General features: G+C 44.5%; 1 protein-coding gene across 9 annotated transcripts in view; it reads right to left on the bottom strand.

Moving 5' to 3' along the window:
- The window catches only part of DENND2B (DENN domain containing 2B), a 146,835-nt gene that overhangs the window by 57,254 nt on the left and 70,495 nt on the right, over nucleotides 1–19,086 (bottom strand). For 7 of the 9 annotated variants that reach the window (XR_014519558.1, XR_014519559.1, XM_083476909.1 and 4 more), the window contains one exon: nucleotides 2,249–3,469. The exons of the other annotated variants lie outside the window; for them this stretch is intronic. Coding sequence is in view for 5 of the 7 variants with exons in the window: in XM_083476909.1 (XP_083333035.1) it covers nucleotides 2,249–3,469 (1,221 nt within the window). In the remaining 2 variants the exon portion in view is untranslated. The remainder of the gene's footprint in view (nucleotides 1–2,248; nucleotides 3,470–19,086) is intronic. 9 annotated transcript variants of the gene reach the window in all.

The following is a 19,086-nucleotide window of genomic DNA, read 5'->3' as shown; positions in this document are numbered from 1 at the left end:
TTAAACATTAAAGACAAGTTTTTTTGAGGTTTTCAGCCAACATGATGAGATTTTCAACACTGATTCAGCACCCACCCTGTGGAACGCCCTCCCACCGGATGTCAAAGAGAAAAACAACTACCAGACTTTTAGAAGACATCTGAAGGCAGCCCTGTTTAGGGAAGCTTTTAACGTTTGATGGACTATTGTATTTTAATATTTTGTTGGAAGCCACTCAGAGTGGGTGGGGTATAAATATGTTGTTGTTGTTGTTGTTGTTGTTGTTGTTGTTGTTGTTGTTATACATTTTCATTCTTGTTTTGCATATTTTGTACTAGCCCATGAGCTGAACATACATTGACAAAAATACATACATACAGATAGCGCTTAACTTAAGGCAGGGATAAGAAACTTGTGGTTCTCCAGATGTTGTTGGCCTCCCAATTTCTATCAGCCCCAGCCAGCATGGCCAATAATCAGAGCTGTAGTCCAACAATATCTGAAGGGCCACAAGTTCCCCATTCCTGACGTAACAGCTGTGGTTTCCTTGGACCTCTCCAAAGTCCTGAGAATCCTGCCTTTCTCCTCTGGGCACTTGTTAGCTGCTGGCCACATCCTCTGATTTATTCGGAACTTCCTGCTTGCAGCTCATCATTCCAGGCTTCATTCAACATTTTTGCACTCCTCAGCCATAGCAGTATGGAACACACATCAGTGGCAGTGAACATTACATTTAAGTTTCTGTCCGTTTCCTTTCTATACCAAAGAGACATTATGTAAGGGCAACATATATAAGGCCATGAGAGATTATTGCTTCAAGACAGCACTTGCATGTGGCTCTGTTGTGCAAGCACTGAGATCATCAATGGGTTTACAGTTCAGCATCCTGAGAATCTCAAATCATCTTTCTAAAAAATAAAAAACATGTTTCCAATCCATATGGCTTTGAAAATAGTTTATGCACATTCATGTCTATCTCAGAAGCCATTGAGGGAAATGCTAAAGTAGGATTGCCAGTGGTCTAAAGTGTTTTAGCACGATACATAGCTCATTGCCCTTCCTTGCAAATAACACTATGGCAAAGAATAATATGTAACAGCACTGCTGGGAAATGGAGATTAAATATTTGGCAGAGGATCCATCTCCATCCTATTGTGGTATGCAAGGAAGCACTCTGAGAGGGCTTGTTCTATGGCTGCTGGAGTTACTGCAGTTTGAGGGTCTGGGCCTCTATAGTGTTAGCATCCTAAATACAGTTACCGGTAATTTTCTTCATAAGAAGTTGGGTGTCCTTATCAGAAGCTAGAGGGCATCTCTAAAATTCTGTTAGAATAAGGATAAGCAGAACAAATTGTTCAAAATAAGCTAATTTGTGTAATTTGTACAGATTGCAGAACATGGGTTACATTACTGCAGTTTGTTGTTTTGTCTATTTTTTCTAGTGCAGAATAAATACAGCCTAGACATAACACCAAGAGAATTTGTATCCTCTCTGCTCAAGAGAAAGGCACATTTGGGCCAGAGTCAGTCAGTATAAACTGATTCCAGTATGGCTGATCCACTGGAGACAGACACCAAGGGCTATTGAGGAAAGTGGTGTATAAGACTTTCAAGTGTGGTTAGCCTTAATTTTAAAGTCTAACATTATATTTACATATATATGCTGTAAGCCGCCCAAAGTGGCTGGGGAAACCTAGCCAGATGGGTGGGGTATAAATAATAATAATAATAATAATAATAATAATAATTATTATTATTATTATTATTATTATTATTATCATCATCATCATACAAATGATGTGTAAATAGCAGCAATGGACGATTGTTAGGTTTGCAGGTGGAAGACCCAGGTTCAAATCCCCTCAGCCATGAAACATACTGGAAGGCCTTAGGCCTTGCCTACTTCATGGGATCACTGTGAAGAAAAATAAAAGCAGTAAAGCACTTCCTACAATGTACATTCAAAATTGCTCCTTATTTAAGAACTCTCCAATTCCACAGATGGAGACTACAACTTGTATTTTTCCTTTTAGTCATGGTGGTTGTTGGTAAAATAAAAGTTCTTCTGGCAGCTGAATCTGTTAGAAGATTCATGCCCTTTTTTGCAGCAAATGGCAAAACCCTGATTAGCAGGATACAAGAGGCAATGATTCTACAACACAAAAGCTGTCGCCTAATTAAGACTGTCTTTCATTCTTATCTGCTGAGATTGTGACCTTAAAAGGAGATGCATCTTGAGAATATATGACAAACAGCTTTCCATCTTTACCTATTTTGGGATTTTCTGTGGAAGCGTGACTCTTTTTTCTGTCTCCGGGTGACAGGGGGAGCAGGAGTTGACGGAAGAGGGGGAGGAACAGCAGCCAGAGGTGAAGGAGGTAGGCCATTGCTTGGTTTACTTTTATGGTTCTTGTCAGCTTCATACTCAAAGGTGCGTTTGGGCTTGGGCACAGGGTTTACCGCTGTGTTTGCCAAGTTCTCAGGAAGCAGCTTAGGGCCAACAGGATTAACTGTGGCATTGAGTCCTTGTGGCATTTTACTAGTTTTATCAGTCTCAGTGGGTGTCTCTGGACTACTCCCACAAATAACACTCCCTGCTTTAGTGTCATTTGTGTTCTCATTCAAGTCCTCCACAATACCCGAAGTCACAGACTTTTTTCTTCCTCTGTCAACACTATAGCAGCTACTGGGCAACTGAGGAAGACCCCTGCCTGGCTGTTCTTTTAAAGCCTGCTCAATCTTCTGTATTCTGTTCAGCACGGCAGAACTCTCTTTTCTTGCGTTCCCCTTGAAGAAAGCATTTGCCGACTCGCTCCTGCTCGGCCTCTTTTCAAACCTGTGGCAGGAATCTCTGTCCAGGAACTCCTCCTCCTCCGTTTCTGGGTAGGAGCATTCGGAAAACGTTCTGCTCATCCTCCGGAACCCTTTGTAGTCAAAAGTCTTCTCGCTGCAAGGAGAAGGCAACATACTAGGGCATGTCTCACTGCCTGATCTGTCCCCAACATCCCTCTTGTCCAAGCATACACTCATCCTAGGGGAAGGTTCTTTCCGACATTCCCATTCTGATATCTTCTGCCTGATATCGAGTGCTTGGGAATGGACGCTGACCCTGCTGAGGGAGAGGTTCCGGAGGTTCGCTGCAGACCCCAAGGAGAGAGTGCTCCGCGTAAGCTGGCGGTTGCCTACAGCTTCTCCATCCTGAGTCTCCTTGGAGGCCTCCTTTTGGTCTTCAGTCTGGAAAAGAGAGAGCCTTTTGTCCAAGCAGCCAATGCTGACAGTTTTGAGGGGGTGATTTGGAGATTCAGTGTCTGAGGGAGAACTTGAGGTGCTTCTCAAGGCAACTCCACAGTTACTCCGGTCCTTGAGGAGCACCCTGGAGCCGGAAACTTTGGTCAAACTACTGGAGCGGCAGGAATCCTCACTGTCGCTGAGGGGATATGTTGGGCTTCTTGGCTGGTATAGAAGAGGCGGTGGGGAGACTGATTGACACCTGGAAGTAAGAAGAAAAACACTAATCAGCTACCTGGCTACCTAGATTTTACTCAGCGCTTGTTTCTAAGGCCAAACGTTTGGAGTAGGCCCAACTTAGTAGACTTTTCTAAAATGGTTTATGAAAGTGCACACATTTTATACTAGAATAAAGACTTTTTATTTCCCCCCCCCCCTATTTTTTTAAATACATGGTCCACAGACAGCACTGGGAAATATATTTTGCTGCCTGGAGCAAAAGACAAGATGGTCCCTACCCCACCCTAGTCTATGCACAGAAGCCCACCATACTGGCAGCTGAACCTGACTTCAAGGCTGGTGGTGAGACTGTGCCTCCCACATGCCTAAGGGCAGCAAGGCAGGTTAGGGGGCACAAGGTAGGCTGCATAACATAACACTGATGGTACACTTTTAGGTATTACTCCTTCCTATATGCATGGACGGTTAGTCCTCATTCCCCTATTTATACACTCTTTGTGTACTATCAATATCAGTTGTTACATTCTTTGCTCTGACATAGTTGGATGATTGGAAGAAACCAGTGGCCATTTTGTAGAGTTGGCAGTTGAAGAGAGCTCTGGAGCACAACAACTTAGCATATACTTAATGCTTTTGAGTGTTCAATCCACTTCACATTCATAATCACAGAAATCCTTACAATAATCCTGTAATGCAGGGCAGTATTATCTCTGTACTTCGTATGAAGGATAGTGTCTTGCCTAAGGCCACCAAGTGAGTTCACAGCTGAGGTAAAAGTCAAACCTTCCACTCTGCTCAAACTAACATTTAACATTTAAATTTGTATCTACTAGTAACATTGAACTTTTCCTCCTGACACAATGAACAGGGAGAATATTTCTCTCCAAGTCATATTTACAATCAGAGATCTTTTTTGTCTTCTGCATTTAACACAGATATTTGAAACCTCTTATTTCTCATTTTGCTTCTTGCTTGCCTCACAAAATGCAAAAGTAATTCCCAAGTCATCATAATTTCATATTTGCGGCAGGAGAATCAAAAGCCAGAGTGTATGTTATAAAAACAAATGCATTTATTATTTATTCATTTATTTATTAAATTTGTCAGTCACTTTATAGTGCCCAAGGCAACCCAAAGCAACTTATCCAAACGTCACTTACTTTGTGATGTTTTAATTCCAGGATGGGGAACCTGTTATTATCCAGCTGCTGCTCAACTCCAACTCCCATCATCCCTGATCTGAGCCATGTGAATGCGGTTTATGGGAGTTGGTGTCAAGGGACATCTTTGTTTTAGCTTATCCTAGCAGTTTGAAAGCATGTCAAAGTGCAAGTAGATAAATAGGTACCACTCCGGTGGTAAGGTAAATGGCGTTTCTGTGCACTGCTCTGGTTCGCCAGAAGCGGCTTAGTCATGCTGGCCACATGACCTGGAAGCTGTATGCCGGCTCCCTCGGCCAATAAAGCGAGATGAGCGCCGCAACCCCAGAGTCAGCCACAACTGGACCTAATGGACAGGGGGTCCCTTTACCTTTACCTTTAATACAGGTATCTACTGTGAATTTTTGGGACACGGGTGGCGCTGTGGGTAAATCCTGAGTGCCTAGGGTTTGCCGATCGCATGGTCGGCGGTTCGAATCTCCGCGGCGGAGTGAGCTCCCGTCTGCGGTCCCAGCTCCTGCCCACCTAGCAGTTCGAAAGCACCCCTAAAGTGCAAGTAGATAAATAGGCACCGCTTTATAGCGGGAAGGTAAACGGCGTTTCTGTGTGCTGCGCTGGTGCCGGCTCGCCAGAACAGCTTCGTCACGCTAGCCACGTGACCCGGAAGTGTCTCCGGACAGCGCTGGCCCCCGGCCTCTTAAGTGAGATGGGCGCACAACCCTAGAGTCGGACACGACTGGCCCATATGGGAGGGGTACCTTTACCTTTACTGTGAATTTAGGGTTTTTCCTCATGGAGTAACATGGCTGCCTACAATTTTATAAGCTTTGTTACTTAGTGGTGTTAAAGTTAATCCTAATAAAGGTACTATTCTACTCATACTTTCGAACTTTATCCAATGAGTTTCCAGTATAACTGAGAAAATATAAATATAATCATTCACTTGCTAGGAGAGAAATGAGCAATGATATTCTGTATATATATCCTTAATTCTTTTGTGAACTGACTTGTGCCATATACCTAGTTTTTAGATCTCATTAATGAGGGGGATTTCCTTGTTACTTGAGCCTGGTATTTACTGGAAATAGAAGCGAGCAATGACTTGGTGAAGGGGACCGCCTAAGGCACTGTTGAGAACCTTCTTTCAGTTCACTGGGCTTTTTCTTTTTTCTGTGTGTTCAACATTTTTTTCTACTTTTTCCTCTTCACTTCAGAGCTGCAGGTAGGTAATTTGAAACACCGATGTGTACAATGATCCATGGTTTTGCTTTATCAGGCTGTGTACACATTGCTGGCTTAAATTGCAGCTTTGCCATTATTATTCTCAGTTTAGATCGAAGCTGATTTGGGGAAGAATGCATCAAAATGCAGTGTTCCCTAAGAAATGACAGGATAGATATAGGATAGAAATGGACGTTGTGTTTACAACCCTTCCAAAGCCAGCAGTTGGGAGTGCACAGGATGCAGAATAAGCAGAAGTGTGTACTCAGTAATAAATTTTGGAAGCAGGTTTTACCAAGTACATGTGTTTGAGAACCACCTGTGAAACACACATGCACTACCAAAAGGAATTAACAAGATGGAGGTGGGTGTAGAAAGACGGTTTGTTACACAAGAACACCAAATCCACTTCCATTGTAGAACCTGAATTTGAAGACATGCAACTGAGACAGCAAAATAGAGACAGCCTGGGAGGGTTCTGACAGCACAGTCCTAAACATCTTTTCTCAGAAGCAAGTCAGACTGTGGTCATTTGTTAGACATATTAGACTAGATTAAAAATAAAGGTGCAGTTAACCTTTTATTCTAGTCAATTTCCTCTAGCCTTTGTATAGAGATAAACCTACATCTACTAGGTTTGTAAACACAATTACTAAGATGATCAAGAAGTAAAAGGATTTTGTGCAAAACTCTCAGAAAGGTAAATCAAGAATCCATCCTTTGTCCTATAAGCATCAGAAAAAATATTGATTTCTAGCCAACAAAGCCCTATTTGTTCAACATGGTAGGAGTGTGATCCCAACCTCTAGGCACACAGCCTTCCAAAACAATAAAACAAGTCCGAGAAAACCCATATTACTCACCTAATTGCAACCACAACTTTAAAAGTTAGATAACACAATAGAAAGGAGTAAACCCACAGATTGCATTAAAATGGTTTCTATTTACCAAAAGAGACTGTTTCTGGCTATAATAATAATAATAATAATAATAATAATAATAATAATAAATTTTATTTATATCCCGCCCTCCCCAGCCGAAGCCGGGCTCAGGGCGGCTAACAACAATAAAACAGTATAAAAGTATAACATAAACAACACTCTAAAATCATTCATTGTAAAATTAATTAATTCAGGCCACTGGCAACCATTGGGCCAGAGCTCCGCGAAGATTGCCGAGGGAGGGAGTCAGGCTGTGCCCTGGCCAAAGGCCTGGCGGAACAACTCTGTCTTGCAGGCCCTGCGGAAAGATGTCAAGTCCCGCAGGGCCCTGGTCTCTTGTGACAGAGTGTTCCACCAGATCGGAGCCACAGCCGAAAAAGCCCTGGCTCTAGTTGAGGCCAGCCTAACTTCTCTGTGGCCTGGGACCTTCAAGATGTTTTTATTTGAAGACCGTAAGTTTCTCTGTGGGGCATACCAGGAGAGGCGGTCCCGTAGGTACGAGGGTCCTAGGCCGTATAGGGCTTTAAAGGTTAAAACCAGCACCTTAAATCTGATCCTGTACTCCACCGGGAGCCATTGCAGCTGGTGTAGCACCGGATGAATGTGATCTCGCAGCGAAGACCCCCGCTGGAGTTTCTGGGTCAGTCTCAAGGGCAGCCCCACGTAGAGCGAGTTACAATAATCCAATCTGGAGGTGACCGTCGCGTGGATCACAGTGGCTAGGTCAGGGCGAGAGAGGTAAGGAGCCAACTGCTTAGCTTGGCGGAGATGGAAAAATGCCGCCTTTGTTATAGCTGCAATCTGCGCCTCCATGGAAAGGGAGGCGTCGAAGATTACACCCAAACTCTTAACAGACGGTGCTGGCACTAATTGCGCCCCCGCAAGAGATGGGAGTTGCCCCCCCAATCCCATATCGCCCCGCCCTAGCCACAGGACCTCTGTCTTCGAAGGATTTAGCTTCAACCGGCTCCCACGTAACCATCCAGCCACAGCTTCCAAACATCTGGTCAGTGTGTCTGGGGCCGAGTCAGGATGGCCATCCATCAACAGATAGAGTTGGGTGTCATCGGCATACTGATGGCAACCCAGCCCAAAACTCCGAACAAGCTGGGCGAGGGGGCGCATAAAGATGTTGAAAAGCATCGGGGAGAGTATCGCACCCTGAGGTACTCCACACACCAAGGAGTGGCGCGATGACAATTCCCCCCCAAGCGCCACCCTCTGTCCCCGACCAGAGAGAAACGAGCGCAGCCATTGAAGGACTGTGCCCTGGATCCCCACGTCGGCAAGGCGGTGGTCCAGAAGTTCGTGATCGACCATGTCGAAAGCTGCTGATAGATCTAGAAGAATCAGCAGCCCCGACCCGCCTCGATCCAGCTGTCTACGAAGATCATCTGTTAGGGCGACCAGAGCCGTCTCGGTCCCATGACCAGCGCGGAAGCCAGACTGGAATGGATCCAAAGCCGATGTTTCATCCAGAAACCCACCAAGCTGTTCGGCAACCGCTCTCTCAATCACCTTACCCAGGAACGGAAGATTCGAAACCGGGCGGTAATTGGATAGATCTAAAGGATCTAATGATGTTTTCTTTAAGAGCGGGCGCACCACTGCCTCCTTCAGTTCCCCTGGGAATGTCCCCGTGCCAAGGGACAAATTGATGATATCCCCCAGGAGGGCCCGCACCTCGTCTGGACACGCTCTAATCAGCCAAGACGGGCACGGGTCGAGAGGACAGGTGGTGGGCTTTCCAGCTCGGAGGAGTCTGTCCACATCGGCTGGGGATATCCGGTCGAAGTGGTCCAATACTGGACCCGAGGACAGTCGAGGGGCCTCCAGTTCCTTTATTGTATCCAAATTGGCAGGGAGGTCATGGCGGAGCAACAAGACCTTCTCCGCAAAAAAGCTCGCAAATGCCTCACAGCTAAGTGTCAAATTGTTATTTAAATTTGGCTGTCCCACAAGGGACGTTAAAGACCTGATTATACTAAATAATTGCGCTGGGCGAGAGCTAGCGGATGCAATGGAGGCCGAGAAGTATGACTTCTTAGCAGCCTTCACCGCCATCTCGTAGGTTTTCATAAAAGCCCTATAAGATGTTCTTGAGGCTCCGTCACGGGCACCCCGCCATACTCGCTCTAGCCGTCTGAGGTCCCGCTTCATTTTCCGGAGCTCCTCGGTAAACCAGGGAGCCCGGTTTCTGCGGGGTCGCAGAGGGCGCTTAGGTGCGATCTCATCGATGGCTGCCAGGAGCTGGATATTCCAGCCCTCAACAAGCTCAGTCAATGAGTCGCCAGGGGGAGCAAGGTCCCGCAAGGCCTGACGGAATCTATCAGGGTCCATCAGCCTCCGCGGGCGAGCCCAAATTGGCTTGCCACCTAAGCAGGGTGGGGGCGGAAAGTCAATCCTGGCTTTCAGAGCGTAGTGATCAGACCATGGCACCTTCATCGAAGGAGACATGATCACATCTATACCTACGCCAAAGATCAAATCCAGCGTGTGGCCTGCTTGATGCGTGGGGCCCGAAACAAACTGGGAGAGCCCTAGTGTTGCCATGGAAGACACCAGGTCCAGAGCCTGTGAGGAGGGAGTGGCATCAGCATGGATGTTGAAGTCCCCCAGTACCAATAGGTTAGGGAACTCCAAGGCCCAGCCGGCCACCGCCTCCAATAGGCCTGACAGGGTGGCTGCTGGTGCGCTAGGTGGCCGGTACACCAGCCAGACAGCCAAGCTCTCCTCGGAGCCCCACACTAGGCCAACACATTCAATGCCGGGGATCGATGGCGATGGTAGAGCCCTGAAAGGACAATCTTCCCGGATTAATAATGCCACCCCTCCCCCCCGGCCCACAGTCCGCGACTGGAGGACGGAGAAACCCGGGGGCGCCATCTCTCGTAAGGTAACTGTTGCCCCTTCGCGCACCCAGGTCTCCGTCACACAAGCCAGGTCGACCCCCTGCGAGATAAAGAAATCTCGCAGGGTGGCGGTTTTATTGCCTATAGACCTGGCATTGCACAGCACCAGTGACGGAGGTGAGTAATCCTTGCTCACCCTACCCTCGTCCCTCGGGATGGGGCGCAGATTGGAAGGGGTACGAGCGTATCCATATCTCGATCCCCTTCGCCTATAACATCTGCCCCCACCGCCATACCTCCCTCGCCCCTCCACGGTAGCAATCCCAGGCCTCATAGTGGCCTCCATTGATGGCAATTAATGTTATTCTTTCTATCTATCAGTTCTTAATTATTGTTGTTTTCATTGCAGTTATTGTTATTTTGTGCTTTCTTTCCTGGTAAGGAGAGAAAAATATACATTGGCTCAAAAGAAACGAAAGCACCTTATTAATGTAGTATCCTGATTCTGAACATTAGGCTTTACCGTCACATTCGGCTTATTAAAATCTGTTAAAAGTGTTATATACAATGAGAATCTGAAAACCTAGCAGGCATAAAAATTGCACTCACTGTGCAATTTCAATAAACTTGAAGGACAGTCACAGGTAGTTGAAAGTGGTACTGCTGAAATAGCAAAATGACTTTATAACAGTATTGTGGCTAGACATAGATTTCAACACTGAATCATCTGATTCTGTCTCACCTTTTCAGCAGACACCAAAGAAAAACAACAGCTCAAAGCTGAACTTTATTCTCTTAAACAATGGACACGTACAAGGAAGTGCTTTCCCCCTTTTTAGTTCAGTTCTATTATGCAAAGTTGCATGGTTTAAGAAAAGTTTAACTCTACAGCATAAGCCTGGCCCAGGTTCATCACAAAACAGTATTGCTTCACTTACCACTATTCTGTGGCTCATGAAAAAATACCTTTCCAGCTTGCTCTTGAACTTTTTGTTAACTTCCACTCTTTTCTTTAACTCCAAAGTCCAATACAGTATTTCCCACACTGCTTTAATCTCCAAGCTAGTAATTGTCCCATACAATTCTCTTTCATTCCCAGGATGAGAAAGGATCCTTTTAGCAAATGCCACAACTCTTTACAAACAAAATTGTTGTCATTGTTAGGAAGAAAATGAAGTGGTTAATTTGAGAAACTAACATTCCATATATATGAATCAATATATATTTATACATCAATAAAAGCAAGAGCCCAATTGTTTACATACACCTGAAAAACAGTCAAAGGAAAAGACTTGCATCAATAATAATAATATTAATGTTTTGCAAGGGCTGTGTGGGATTCAAATGTGTAGAGAATGAATACAGATGGAGGAGGGGGAGGATGCAGGGAATGTACTGAGGAAAAATTTCTTCGAATGTCAAGAATGTACAAGCAGGGTGATGTGTCCTACTCTGTTCACCAGCTGTGAAGAGACAAAGAGAAGAGCTGTTCACATGTTCCCTATTTCCAAACAAAGACAGTACAGAGAGAGGCATCTGAACTAGGCAGCTACCCAGTCGATGCTATACAGGGTTGGTATTTGTCACCAAGCCATTATAAGTAGCTGTGAGTTTTCTTTCTTGGAAAGTGGGATGGCAAGGTATGGAGAGAGAAGACACCAAAAATATATGCTTCACGTGTCTACCTGTTGTGATGCTAAGTCATAAGCAGCCAAATAACTAAAAGTGTGGGGTACAGAAAACACAAGCAGCAGGGAGAGAGGATGAAGCCCTCCCCAGTTGTAGTAAGCAGGCAAACAAAATGAATTCTATCTGTTGCCCAGCCAAAGCTGAAGCTAGATCTGGAGTCTGGAAAAACACCAAATTCCTTAGAAGTTTTCACTTTGCTAACCCAACTGGCTTAGCATCAGGTAAGTAGAACAGGCATCCCTCCACACATGCCTGGTTCTAGACAAGCCTTCCACAGCCCAATACCTTCATCCATGACTATTAGCTATAGTGCTGTGGATGGCAGGAATTAGTAGTCCACATGGAGAAGGCTGTTCTTGTCAAAGTAATTCTCCTAACGCCACTCTACATGCCCCCTTCAGTCATGAGATGTTGCTGAGGATGCTGTAGTTATAACAAAACATAGAGTGGACTAGCAGGCCTGCATAACAACTACTTGTGCTCCTCAATGCATGTGTGAATTCAGCACAGAGGTTCTAGCTTGAGTTCAGAAGATGTCTTTGATAGATTTTGCCCAGAGTTCTTGGGATCCTTCTGAGTGGTCTTCCAAGTGCTATAATAGGAAGAAGACTGATGTAGTTCCCTTATATACAAAAGTTTCTGCAATATGGCTGTCAAGAGACTCCAGAAACAGAAAATGTGTACTAGCAGAAATGAGGAAACAATAAAGTGTGCTAATAATTTTAAGGATAAACACTAGCAGAAACATTTAGTTGTACAGCCTGCCAAGCATCTTAAAATACAGAGGATCTTGCCTTCTACAAACAAACCAAGGGGAAAAACCATCATTTAAGAGAACCAAAAATAGAACATTGTGCAGTAGGTTTGGAGTAATGAGATGAAGACCAAAAGTTGACCTCAGTTATGGGCTCCCCAGAGAACACAGGCCAACAGCAGGAAAAGAAGAAACCTTTAAAACTCAAAATACATATCCCATAGAACACATACTTAAGCAAAACAGAAGCAGGCCAGGCAACAACATATTTCAAGTGCAGTGTCCATTCCACTATTGCAAATCTTGCTGGAGTACTGTACTACAAGCATTGTGGACCAACTACACCTGACAATTCAACCCTGTCCTATGGGAATCCCTTGCAGATGACTGCAGTGCCTGGTGACAGGCAGTTAAGTCGTGTATCCATAGCAGTGACCAGAGGAGAAATGACTTCTGGGCAGAGCGCAGAGAGAAGAAATGCCATAGTGCATCTGCAGCAGCACAACTGGACACTTTCATCTGCCCCAGTTACAACAAAACATGTCACTTTGTATCGGTCTCTACAGCCACAGCAGGCACTGTAACCTTCCAGCAGTTTGAACTCTCCCTCAAATGCATATTCCTGCAGTGTCTCCTGAGACAGACGGATGCCAACTGACTGCAAGTCAGGCTGGAGTACTACAAGCATTGTGGACTAACCGCTTCTGATAATGGCACAGTTGTCAGAAGTTAGGAGTAGTTGTAGCATACCCAGAACTATCTAGTTATGCTAACATACTGGCTCATATATTACACAGAAGTGGGCATAAATTGAAGAAAGAGTCACTTGCACTTTTCCTTTCCACACTTTTACTGCAGTGCTTGAAACTGGACTCTGATCTCACCTGCAGAATATTCCATGAGTCCTGGGGGTTCACTGGGGCCCACAAATCTCTGCAATTGCAGCAGAAGTTGAAAGCTTACTCTATTTCTGTGCTTCTGTGTAATTTATGAACCACCCCTGAGTTTTGCTCAAAATTGTCCAAATTCATGTTAAATGTCAGGTTAAACATGCCCTTGATAGTTTTCAAATTTCAAATTCTATCAAATTTATTCCTTTCAATGCTTAAAGGAAGAGAATGGATATTAATGATAACTGGGGAATGCCACCTTAAAAAAAAGAAAACCTTGCCATTGATTCTGGCATTTCATTTGAGAAGGGCTCTATGGAAATGTTATGGTGAAGCTGAACATAACTTTCAGGAATATAGAGGCGGCCTATACAGTGGTGCCCCGCAAGACGAATGCCTCGCAAGACGGAAAACTCGCTAGACGAAAGAGTTTTCCGTTTTGGAGGTGCTTCGCAAGACGATTTTCCTATGGGCTTGCTTCGCAAGACAACAATGCCTTGCGAGTTCCTGCGGGGGTTTTTTCCTCCCCCCCCCCTTTTTTTCTAAGCCGCTAAGCTGCTTATCAGCTGATCCAATCAGCAGATAAGCCCGCTAAAAGCCGCTAAAGCCGCTAATAGCCGCTAATAGCGCTAATCCGCTAATCCGTCAATGGGCTTGCTTCGCAAGACGAAAAAACGGCTAGACAAAGAGAATCACAGAACGGATTCTTTTCGTCTTGCGAGGCACCACTGTATTTTAAGTTGAACATATCAGAATCAACTGCTGTAAAGGAGTTTTATACATTCAAATATGAGGCCAACATGGTGATTATTGAAGTGATCACTTTTCTTAACTCCATGACAAGCTGGAACTAGCCATCGCAGGAGCCATGTGGTTTCCATCAAGATAGCAACATCACATTTCTTCCTCCTCCTCTTCCATAATGTCTAGTGAATCTAAAAATGCAAAATGTGATATTAACATGCTCAAGGATTTCCCATCCAAACCCCACTGCATTGGCTGCTGCTACTTATGAAGGTGAGGGACGCGGGTGGCGCTGTGGGTAAAACCTCAGCGCCTAGGACTTGCGGATCGCATGGTTGGCAGTTCAAATCCCCGCAGCGGGGTGAGCTCCCGTCGTTCGGTCCCAGCTCCTGCCCACCTAGCAGTTCAAAAGCACCCTTAAGTGCAAGTAGATAAATAGGTACCGCTTTATAGCGGGAAGGTAAACAACATTTCCGTGTGCTGCTCTGGTGCCGGTTCGCCAGAGCAGCTTCGTCACGCTGGCCACGTGACCCAGAAGTGTCTGCGGACAGTGCTGGCTCCCGGCCTCTAGAGTGAGATGAGCGCACAACCCTAGAGTCTGTCAAGACTGGCCCGTACGGGCAGGGGTACCTTTACCTTTACCTTTACTTATAAAGGTAGGGAAACTTAGCACACTGACATTACCTACCTACCAACCTACCACTTAATATAAAAAATAATGAAGCAATTTAAAATAGGAAACCAATATAGTAAAATAAAATTAATCCACAAATATCAAATTACTGAGCAGTACAATCCAGAAATAACAGTTAGGAAATTGTCAGACAAAAAGAGACATTACATCACAAAACTTGAATCAGACATTAGAAGGGGTATGAGAATGAGAAATGAGGCTTCTGCTTTCGGTGGTAGCCACATGGCTCTCATAATACCTAATTCAGCCTAAAATGATTGGATTATTTTTGCTAAGTTTTGTGAATACCTAAGGAAACAACTCATTTTTCTAGTAGAGACACTTCTTTTTCTACCTGCATTTAAAAAAGAAACACATACAAAAAAAACCAAGACAACCTTCATGCAAATGGATGCAAAGAGGTGCCTGGCTCCTGTTGTACCTGTGAATGCTGATGACGAAAGAGGAGAGTTAGTCATCTCCATCTGCCCTCATCTTCTTTACCAAAGAACAGCTGATTCTCCAGGAAAGTCTCCTCCATGTTATGAGTCAAGTCATGGTAGACCAGCTTGAGGGAGAAAACTAACCACATAAAATAATGAATGATGCAATAACTATTTCCTGTGCCTGCCTCCTCATGTTTCCCTCTGCGCAGAACATGACCAGATTATCCTCACAAATTTGTTTTTGCTTCTGGAAAGGAAGTGGCTAAGAAACTGCTGAGGGGCAGGGGCGGGTAAGGCTAGTGGCAGTAGTCGAACAGGTTTCTCTCCTGTCTTCTGCGACTTCTCATTTGTTTCCAAGCCAGTCAGTGTCTTGGAAGCCAGTCAGTATAGGTCACAGATAGTTATGACAAAGCAGTGGCAGGGTTGTGCTCAAAACCTTATCTCAGAAAGTATGAAGCAATTACTCAAGTCTTTTTTGTCAGTAAATGAGTCTTCTAGTAGGAAGGAAGGAAGGAAGGAAAGCTTGCTTACAAGACAGGTAACTAGCATCTTACAAACATTTAACTTGTGAGCAATCAGCTTTATGTGCTTGGAAAAAAGGGGGGGCGGACATCCGCTAAAAAATAAATTCCACCCAATGTATACGTGACTGGCTTAGCATGTTTTCCCTGGAACGTAAACCCCACACAAGTTGAGAGTCACCTGTACATCGATTAAGCTATTCAATATGAAACATACATGTGGTTTTACTATGGTGTATTTGAAATGGAATGATATTTGCACCCCAGGTTCAATGATATTTGAACCTTCCTAACTCAATAGTTTATCTCAAACCTCTTCCCCCTCATTGCTTTTCATGGGACGCGGGTGGCACTGTGGGTTAAACCACAGAGCCTAGGACTTGCCGATCAGAAGGTTGGTGGTTTGAATCCCTGCGACGGGGTGAGCTCCCATTGCTTGGTCCCTGCTCCTGCCAACCTAGCAGTTTGAAAGCATGTCAAAGTACAAGTAGATAAATAGGTACCACTCCGTTTCCGTGCGCTGCTCTGGTTTGCCAGAAGTAGCTTAGTCATGCTGGCCACATGACCCGGAAGCTGTACACCGGCTCCCTCGGCCAGTAAAAAGAGATGAGCACCGCAACCCCAGAGTCATCCATGACTGAGCCTAACGGTCAGGGGTCCCTTTACCTTTACCTTTATTTGAAATGGAATATTTGTCCCCCAGGTTCAATGATATTTGAACCTTCCTAACTCAATATTTTATCTCAAACCTTTTCCCCCTCACTGGTTTTCATGAGTAATGTGTGATCCCTGTCCACAACATCATCCAGAAGATGCAGGCTGTAATCTTCCATGTAGGTGACTAGAACTAAGACCACTCAAACCTTCTCCTGAGCATGTGTGTCCAGTTACAGGTATGGGCTTATTCTTCTGACACCCACTGAAATGCACAGATGTACATCAAACTGTTTAACAGTCTCGGGAAGCACACAGCATAGCTGCCAACTTTTCCCTTTTTATAAGGTAAATCCTATTCGGAAGAAGGGAATTTCCCTTTAAAAAAGGGAAACGTTGACAGCTATGGCACACAGTGCCCTTGCAGAATTGTATTTTATTGGGGGTGTAATCTTCAACATATTTTTGACATAATGATGGTGCAATAGTGATGGGTTTGTTCTGCATTTTTTAGTTGGTCTGCAATGCAGAAGAGCTACAGCACAACAAAAGTAGGACAAAAAAGAGGGAAGTGTGCTGGCTCTTGTTTTTGTATGTCTATATGCATCCTATTTGCATATGAATTCTAGTTCACAGATCACCAACACAGTACCCAGAAGGACACTTGATGCCACAGAGGCCTTCTCTGATATGCCTGCTAAAATTAGAATTGAAAGGGGCCTTCTCTTGTAGCCAATAGCTATCTTCTTTGAAGTGCAATACAATGGAGGGTAGGTGCTACCACAGGGGAGCTGTGACACACACATGCATTGCCAGCCAGTTGTAGTTAGGCTTGGCAGGATGGAACTGCTGTTGGCTACAATAGAAGGCTTTTTTCAAGTCTAATTGTTGCATGGGGGATGATCTTCCTGGAGAATGTAGCTGAAGAGGGCAGGCTAACTCTTTTCTTCCAAGCTTCTCTCTCAGTGAAGATCCCACTTTCCCCTGCAAAGTCAGCATGCTTGCATGTGCTTAGCTGCCATGCACACATGTGGTGTTCATGACAGTCTTTCCAGTGGAATTTGCTGCCAAGGAGTGTGGTGGAGTCTCCTTCTTTGGAGGTCTTTAAGCAGAGGTTTGACAACCATATGTCAGGAGTGCTCTGATGGTGTTTCCTGCTTGGCAGGGGGTTGGACTCGATGGCCCTTGTGGTCTCTTCCAACTCTATGATTCTATGATTCAGTTTTCAAATGGGCCCATGGGCCCAAAGAGGTTGGCGAACCCCTATTCTAGCTGAATGGGTTTTTTATTTTTAAAAAAAAGCTAGCACAAATTGGCATACTGCCTACTTTCAGCACATCTCTTTAAAACCAACTATTTTGTTCAACTCTACAGCCAATTTTTGAACGATCAAGATCTTTGTTAAAATAATAAACTTCTTTTGTCACTCATCCCAAAATATGACAAACATGCATTTTTCTATTAATTTTGGGTCATAATGTCTGGCCAAAAACCTACAAGTCCTACTAGTATTTGTAGCAGAATACTGTGATTATTAATGGGGTGAGGAGGAGGAGGGAGGGAGGGGCAAGCAGCAGCATAATGTGTTATTGACTCCAGATTGGGTTGTTGGTTCTGCATTTGGATGCTTTTCCATGTATTTCCTCAATATTTTGGTTTTTCTGCTACTGCGTTTCAGGAAACTATATATGCAGGCACTACACCATTTGGGCATGGTGAAATAAAAGTATGAAAAGTTGGTCTCTTGACATATATACAGCCAACCCAATGATAGGGTTTCTTGATCTAGATTTCATGCTGTTTGAGCAGAAGCAGTAAGCTTCTGGCTATCTGTAAAAGTGTGTGCTACATTTTAAGTGTCAAAACTGAAGTAATAATCTCCTTTCCTCCCTTCTGGGCTTTTGATTCATCACAAGGTCTGAGGGACAGTGGACTGGCCCCCTCCTGCAAAAGTTTGCTGACCCCTGTCTTAAGAGATATATGTGAACCCTGCTCAACAGCTGAACTATGGTTTGTTTACTGCCAACAAAGCAAGATGTGAAGCCACAGTTTGTTGCTGGGTTATGAACCCTATTTTAACTATGGCTTTGTGTTATGAACCTTACAACCTCCCCTAACCATAGTTTGCTTGACCACCTGACCCCAGAAGCTCACCAAACTACAAAGGCATGAGGCAAAAGCAGATGCAAAACAAACATCTGGAAAAACAAGGCACGGTTTGCTTGATCATCTGTGGGACAACTCATGGTTTTTTGAACAAGCCATGGCTTAGTGCTATGTGTCAACTAGGTCAAAGAAAGAAAGAAAGAAAACATGAAGCTAGAACAGTGAGCTTCAAATACCTTCCACATTTCTTCTCCTCTCATCATACATAAAGATATTGCATCTTGTGACCATTTTTAAACGTAAGCCACCCCGGAGACTAGATTTAGCTACAAAGCAGGAAATAATATAATAATTATGGTTCCGCCATGCCGCCCTCAGCATATCATGCAGGACAAAGTGCTAAGGTCTATTATCTTATTCAAACATACCAGATCATATGCTGCACCAAGTTTAAATCACTACCTTTATTGGTTTGATTTTTGTTTTATTATGACACTTTATTATTACACTAAATGGCATGACTTTTTGCGAAAACTCTGGACTCACAGGGTAGGAGAAGCACTAATCAGAGTGGACCCTACATACAACAGAAGAAGAAGAAGAAGAGGAGTTTGGATTTGATATCCCTAAGGAGTCTCAAAGCGGCTCACAATCTCCTTTCCCTTCCTCCCCCACAACAAACACTCTGTGAGGTGAGTGAGGCTGAGAGACTTCAGAGAAGTGTGACTAGCCCAAGGTCACCCAGCAGCTGCATGTGGAGGAGCGGAGACGCGAACCCGGTTCACCAGATTACGAGTCCACTGCTCTTAACCACTACACCACACTGACTCTTAACCACTACACAACAGCAAGACCCTGTGCCCCATAGCTTCTATTAAGCTGTTATTTTCCAGTCACTGTGGAGATCCTGACATAAGGCTCGAAAGAAATGATGCAACTCCACCAGACAAAGATATCTCTGAAGAAGATCTAAGTATTAATGGACACC

Source organism: Podarcis liolepis (assembly GCF_965112155.1).
Source record: "Podarcis liolepis genome assembly, chromosome: 1".
Classification (NCBI taxonomy): Eukaryota; Metazoa; Chordata; class Lepidosauria; order Squamata; family Lacertidae; genus Podarcis; species Podarcis liolepis.
This window is presented reverse-complemented; position numbering and strand designations above follow the sequence as displayed.